A 7,301-nucleotide genomic window follows, 5' to 3' on the forward strand; every position below is an offset into this window, starting at 1 on the left:
GCGTATGCAAACTATCAAGCGCTCGTCTTGGCCAAACACAAGCAAGACAAGGCGCGGTACTTGTACATGGCGACCTCGACCGAGGTCACCGACGACGCCGCCCCCCTTTGCAAGCGCTATGCGTTGGGCGAAGACAAGACGTTCAATAGCTTGTTCTTTGAGGAAAAGGACGCGTTGCTGACGTTGCTCAACAACTTTGACCTGAAACGAGGCAAGTTTGGCATTCCCGGGTTTCCGTACAAGTTGGGTCTGTTGCTGCACGGCCCCCCGGGCACGGGCAAAACCAGCCTCATCAAAGCCATCGCCCAGCACACCAAGCGCCACATCGTCAACATTTCACTGAGTAAGATCAAGACCAACCAGGAACTGATGGACATGATGTGCGACCTCAAGTTTGCCGTCCAAGGCGAAGATTTGCCGGTGAAGCTCGGGTACGAACAGGTCGTGTTTGTGATGGAGGACATCGATTGTGCGTCCAACGTGGTGCACGCTCGAACTACCAGTCACGACAACAAAACTACAGACACAGCAACCAACGACATCCAAGCGCTGGATGACGCGGCGCTCACCAAAGCACTGGCAGACATGATCAAGAGCAGCCCCTCGAACAGTTCAAAGTTCGAAGCCAAGGACAAACTCAACCTGTCGGGGCTACTGAATGTGCTGGACGGGGTCGTGGACAGTCCCGGGCGCATCCTCATCATGACCACCAACCACCCCGAGAAACTCGACCCCGCCCTCGTCCGCCCTGGTCGCGTCAACAAGAAGCTGCTTTTGGGCCACATGACGCCTCGGCAAGCCCAGTTGATGATGGAGCATTATTTCTCGACCACGCTGGATGCCAAACAACGGATGGCCGTCGACGAAGTGTTTGCGACAAAAGCCACGACCGTGTCCCCCGCCCAGGTGGAACAACTTTGTGCCGAATACGACGAGGTCTCCGACATGCTAGTAGGCTTGATGGACCTCTAGTTTTCCTTATCATTCAAATATATTTATTTATACATATATGTAGCTACCACTTTCCTTTGATTTGAAAAGTAGGGCCGTCCACCTGCTTCATCATATTGTCTAAAAAGTCTGTAGATGTTCTAAGGATATCGATTTCCCACATGAACAACCGTTGCACAACGTGGAGAAGGCTTGTTCGATTGTTGGTCAATGTGTTTTGCATGGTGCTGCAGAAAGTCCTATGAGCATTTTGAGAGGTCGACTCATGGTCCCATGATTGGTAAGGCCGTTTACTGTCTCCATCATACTATGGTACGCCATTTATCGTGCGGTTGAACACTATTGTGCCCTTGGAAACCATTTGAAACATGAATCTCTACTTGAAGTATAACCTCGTGTGTCAATTTACAGTTAACATGTAAGTCGAACTCTTTAACCTTCATTTTTGTATGTGATTTTGCATAGTAATTCAGAGGTTCGCACTATTGTTGGTGCATATTGTTATTAATAATAGTATTCGTTGTATTACTGTAACTGTAAATATTTTAATATTTACAGTATCCATAGATTGTATTAAAATACAATCTATGGATTAAAACAATGCCCCCAATACTATTGTCGATTTGATACAAATTTGGGGACGGGGTGCAATCGAATCGCGCCAACCAAACCGATCCACAATCGATCTGATTGGTTGAATTTCATTGAGAAGGTTTTGATTGGCTAATAATGTTGAGCTCATCGGAGGTAGCCAATCAAATCGATTTAAATTCCAACGAGAAACCACACCACAACACGAAATTTCACTCGAAAGCACAATAGTACATTCTAATAACCATGTGAAGGAACTAAAGTAGGACCGTTTCGACAAAATCCTAAATAGGATCCATATCCACATTTGCAGCTCGATCGTCGTCATGATTGCCTCGGAAGTGCTGTACGCAGAGTTTGGTAGGATGTCTTGCATGGTGAAGAAGATGGCGGTGACGTACGTTAATCGGTAGACATTGACAAGGGCAGTACATTACGCGCAAGCTTCCCGACCGCGCCGGATGAATTGCAGAAGACGGTGCATCGCACGCCAGAGTTCTTTGCCGATATGATGCTTCCTGAAGGCGTCCACAACCGGGAACAAGACTACACAGTATTCTTCATCCACAAGGACTCGGAAGTCAAGTACTGCTTGAGCGTGGTCAAGACGATGCACGATGCGAACGTCCGTCGTGGGGCGCGAATCAAAGCAGTCGCCATTTGCTCCAACTACCACGTACTACGACAGTCACAACACAAACTTCCTTCGTCAACGATCCAACTATCTACCTGTGTAGTTTTGCTTTGCGTTCAAGGACATTCTGAATGTTGCCATCGACAAGTTGTTTGCGTTGGGGTCGAACGAATCGGTGTCGTCGGCCACGGCTGTGTTGAGCTCGCTCTTCGACGTCATCAACTCCGTGGACGTCTCTGGAGTCACAAATCTCCAAAAGTCCGAAGTCGAAGTGCGGCTGCTCAAGCGTACCATGTGTGCCAAGCCGCTGGGCGGTCCCGTGCACACCTCGGACGAGTAGGTCCCCCTAGTCGCGCCATTCTCTTCGGCACTACCTTGTTATGTTAGGTCTCTGGAGTACACGACGCATGCCCTCTGGGACGACCTGACGATTCCGCTGAAGATCAAGCTGGGCAATACACAAGATCAGCACGAAGAAGGCTCGCTCATCGACCTCATCGCCAAGTTTGGAGACCAAACGATGCAAATTTACAATGCCGTGCTCACTGGCAGTCGCGTGATCCTCTTGGGCTACGGCCTCCCTGCTGGTACTGCACACAAAGTGACTTGTTTTAAATATATAGGGGAGGTCACACTATTTCACGACATGTCACAAGCGATATGCCACACTATTTCACGTAGGCAAAGTGTGCAATTACGTGCTGTCGACCAGTGCATTGCTATGTCCGCCGCTGGTGGGCGTCATCCACCGTCAACATCCATATGCAAACTTGACTGACTTGGCATTTTTGTCCGTCCCAGGGTATAATCCCCAATTTCCAAATACTGTAGCTCGTTGATTGTTTACAAATAGTGTGAACGTTGATTGTTTATAAATAGTGTGAAATATCTGTTGAATGTATATTTCAAAGTTCTGTGTGCTAGGTACATTGCAGGAGTGACGAATCCAATGTTCAAGGGGCGAAAGGAGTGGTGGGACATGCATTGCGACTTGGCGACGGGGGACATTTTGGTCGCGCACCCGTTGGAGAAGGATGACGCTGATGCCATCGACCACGATTTTATCTTGCAAGTACGTATCCTATGCCTGTTATTGTAGCACCATATTATTCATGTACCACAACTATTAATAATAGTATTACACAAGTGTGTGACCTGTATACCCTTCTATCTGGCGTTAGGTCATGGACGGCATCGAAGCTGGCTTTAGCGAGTCTTGGGTGCGATGCATGTTTGAAGACTATACTCGTCAGGTGAATCTATATATATATAGTCACAAATATATATATATATACGTATGTATTGACAACTATATACTACTTATTTAAAAACAACTTTATGCATATATGAACAAATACGACTACGTAGTACTAGTAGTACACAGTATATATCACCTATATATATGTTTGAAACTTTTGTGTCTTGGATAGAATATCGTGGACATTGCGACGGGGGAAGCGAGCTTTGTGGACGTGGACGCCCAAGGCAAGCGCACGGCCGTGAACCACAAGCGCATCACGAAATGGGCGCGCACGGAAAACTACGACCGGTTCGTCCGTGCGCGGAAGGAGGCTCCTCCCACCACGCCGGCCTTCGACCCCAAGGCGAGCGGGGGAGTGGACTTGAAGCGGCATCTGCGCACTCTGATGCACGAAGAAGTGCCGGACGACGCGCACTTGGAGCGCATTTACGCCGACTTTGTCTCGTTGCTGACGTCCGAGGACGAGCTGAAGGAGTTGCTCAGCTACATCCCTCGATCCAAGGGTATGTTGGTATGGTTGGTGTATGTGTGATGATGATGGCACACTACTACGAGTAGGAGGAATCCACGTCGTGGCCCAAGGGCTGTTTCACCGTTCGATCAGCGTCAAGTACAACACGATCGTGCTGCTGAAGCGACTCGAGTCGTTCGACTCGACTAAAGACGTAGTCCACGCCCTCAATCCGTTCGTTGCCACGACCTACTCGCAGCTGCTCACTACTGTCTTTGAACCGAAACGCTAACGTTAATAACAGTTATCGCTACTTGTATGTATTGTGATGCAAAAGGAGTGCGTTTCGCCAGGCTGTAAAGCTGCTGCGCTGAGCTACTACGTACTGTAGCTACTTACTAGTATGCATTATAATAACGTTAGCTGGAATGAATCGAGTAGTTGAAGATTCGGAGTGCTCCTGTTTAGTCTTAGTGCCCGTCTGGACACCACCAAATATCATGATATTTCTCAATATTTCGATAAATATCAAGATAATATGAATTGTGTCGTAATGGTACCGTTTTCTTCGCAAAATTTTATTGTGATATTCGGCCGAAAAAAATCTGAAAAACGCATTAAAATAATACTATGTTGTATTGTCGATTTGATACAAATTTGGGGAGGGGCCAAACCGATCCACAATCGATCTGATTGGTTGAATTTCATTGAGAAGGTTTTGATTGGCTAATAAATTTTAGCTCATCTGAAGTAGCTAATCAAATCGATTTAAATTCCAACGAGAAACCACGCCACAACACGCACTCGAAAGCACAATATAGTACTCCAACTATTAATAGTACATTTTGCGGGATATCACAATATTCCCTTCACTCTGCTTCCTCAAACGCCCTTGGACACAAGCTTGTCCGTCTCGGGATGGCCTAGAATTGCCTTTCCTGCTGCGTCCAACATGATGCTCTAGATATTGTCCTTTTATCCAAAATTTGGACTTTTGTGCTGATTTGCCAAATCTATGATCGATTCTTTGTATTGACTTTTGTATGTAAAGATCGTCCAGTCTCACACTAATTAGATGTTGCATTCGAAGAGTGGATTTGACTGGCTACTTGATTCTTGATCTAGGTTTTGATTAATCGATCTTTGATTATATCGACTTGACAATACATACATGCGTGGATCGAGAACACAGTTCATTCATAGTACCGTGAACGCAGAATGCGATCGCACAGATATTTTGACGGACTCTTGACATCGGAAGTTTTGCACAGCTGTGTGCGCGAATATAGTAAATCGATACTAATATTGACGTGGACTACGTACATGTGAAAAACGCGAAATTTGGCGAAATATTGAATTCTTCAATTTTTGGATCCAGACGGATAATTTTTCACTTTTTTGCCGATTTCTAAGAAATTGCCAAAATGTCGTAAGATTTTGGCCTTTTGTTTTACATCCAGACTCACCCTAGGGTATTACTGCGGCCGCCCATAGAAAAAGAACTTCTTCCAGTTGGGCAACGCGTAAGGTTACAGTGGATTATTGTAGGCCCTCGTGCCAGAAAAGGGTTGCGTTGAACACCAAACTGTACATTCGCTCGGTTGTGGTAGAGTCGGAAATGGCTTTGTTAATTCAAAGCAGCGATTCATTGCCTTGAGTTAAAGCCCAGTTCGGCCAACGAACGGCTAAGTGGCAATCCACAAAATAGCAAGATAAAGGCCACTCGGCCCATTTGGGCCTTTGTGGACATATCCAGTAGTTCGTTTCACCCCAAAGCAATGGTATAATTGAATTAGAGTAAAACGAACTACTGGATATGCCAGAAAGGGACGAATGGTTCTTGTTGCGGTCAGCGCAACCATCCTCATTGGTCCGTCATAATCCCCAATCTGCCTAACAATAATGCCGCCCGTTACTCCCAACCAATACGCCGCGTACTACTTCTAAGCCCAATCATGTGGAAATCGCTCCATTCGATGCTGTAGCCATGCTGCAATCCACCCAGAGTGATTTACAGACCAGGATGGCTGCAGCTTTGCCCAATCCATTCTGAGCTCAAAACGTCGCCGACTGGTATCATCGGCATTCGTTGACGTCGAACATTGTTGAACGCTAGTTCTTCGCTGCCAAAATCATCCTTACAGACTACCGCCATAGTTTGTATCCTGTATATGTGGAGATGCTGCTGTTCCTGCATGTAAACCACCAATAGGACACGCAGGTTGTTCGACAAGCCGTATAATGTTTCTTTTAACAGAAAGGCAACGGGAGCTATAATTACTTTTCACGGTAGGAAAATGGAGGTATCGATATGGAACTATTCCCACCGTCAAGCAGATGCCACCCCCTTCTCGGGATTCACAGAATACTCCTTCATGAACACGCGTAAATGCTTTCAAGTAGAAGTACGAAGATCTGTGCGAGTTAGAGATTATTCCGTGTGTGCCAATGCTTCGCCATCATGCGATGGTACTAGAACGTTTGTTGGACAAATAAAAAAAACTACTTTTGTTTCATCCAATTAGATGAGAGCAGCCACATCAGCGAACTTAGACTCTAACGTTACCACTGTAACATAGTTGTACGTTATTTACCGTATAGGTAACAATAACTACCCTGCCTTTTTTCGCTCAGGGTAGCTCGAGAATGACCCGCCAAAAAATCCCAAAGCAGTTATTCGGCCCGAGATTATATTTGATGTTCGTATAGTATACAAATATTAGGCTTAATTTAAACTTCATTAAAGTATACTATAACAATGCTCTATTGTCCGAAAACATATCCGAGGACATATGGCATCATACCATACACCGTGTGGTTTTCAATAATATATTTTGTATGTCGATACAAAATTCAAGAAGTCAAATACTAAGAAAGATTTCCACGAAGTTCACAAGGAAGGCATCTGTAGCTCATTGTCAATGGAGGTTTATTAGAATTTTAACCGGATATTATTCCTAACTTACAGTTACAGTTAATATTGCCTTCTCGCGTTATCCGGCTGATTGGGCTCACTCGAGGGGGGGGGTGTTGGTTGTGTTTACAGTGTTCTCACGATCCGGTTATTTAACCGAACCACGGGTCCTCTTCATCCGGGTATCCCTTCTTTTCAGGTGTCGCGTGACGGTTTTTAATTCGGCATCTGTAAGCTCAAGTGGTATGGTTCACTTCATCTAAAAACTTCCAACTGGCCAAATTGAAGGGTGGAGGTTTTATTATTTAACGTGCAATTAATGTAGTTAAACCCAAAATCCAGATACGTTAAATACGGATTTCATGCGTTTTATCACTGGAGTTGGAGATTAAAGGTCCCCCTTGCCTCCGGATATTAAATACGGATAAGAGTCACATACAAAAATCAAGATACATTTGAGCGGCCACCCCTCCGGATATTAAATACGGATAAGAGTCAC

General features: G+C 45.5%; 2 protein-coding genes across 3 annotated transcripts; both read left to right on the forward strand.

Moving 5' to 3' along the window:
* Positions 1–66: 66 nt before the first annotated feature.
* On the forward strand, positions 67–1,015 carry H257_00347 (hypothetical protein; the record flags this gene model as incomplete). Its single annotated transcript, XM_009822980.1, has 1 exon — positions 67–1,015. The coding sequence occupies one exon, from the start codon at positions 67–69 to the stop codon at positions 970–972; it is 906 nt and encodes a 301-aa protein (XP_009821282.1). The 3' UTR covers positions 973–1,015.
* Positions 1,016–1,842: 827 nt separating this feature from the next.
* Positions 1,843–4,207, forward strand: H257_00348. 2 transcript variants are annotated; one of them, XM_009822981.1, is made up of 9 exons: positions 1,843–1,902; positions 1,956–2,218; positions 2,280–2,512; positions 2,564–2,763; positions 2,858–2,978; positions 3,101–3,248; positions 3,358–3,429; positions 3,607–3,940; positions 3,996–4,207. In XM_009822981.1, exons 1-9 carry the CDS (start codon positions 1,869–1,871, stop codon positions 4,178–4,180), a joined length of 1,590 nt encoding a protein of 529 aa, XP_009821283.1. In that variant the 5' UTR covers positions 1,843–1,868; the 3' UTR covers positions 4,181–4,207. The 2 variants fall into 2 exon arrangements, with proteins under 2 accessions (XP_009821283.1, XP_009821284.1); XM_009822982.1 differs by having other exon boundaries at positions 3,358–3,940.
* The last annotated feature ends 3,094 nt before the right edge of the window (positions 4,208–7,301 follow it).

The sequence above is a fragment of the Aphanomyces astaci genome (assembly GCF_000520075.1).
Source record: "Aphanomyces astaci strain APO3 unplaced genomic scaffold supercont1.1, whole genome shotgun sequence".
Taxonomy (NCBI): domain Eukaryota; phylum Oomycota; class Saprolegniomycetes; order Saprolegniales; family Verrucalvaceae; genus Aphanomyces; species Aphanomyces astaci.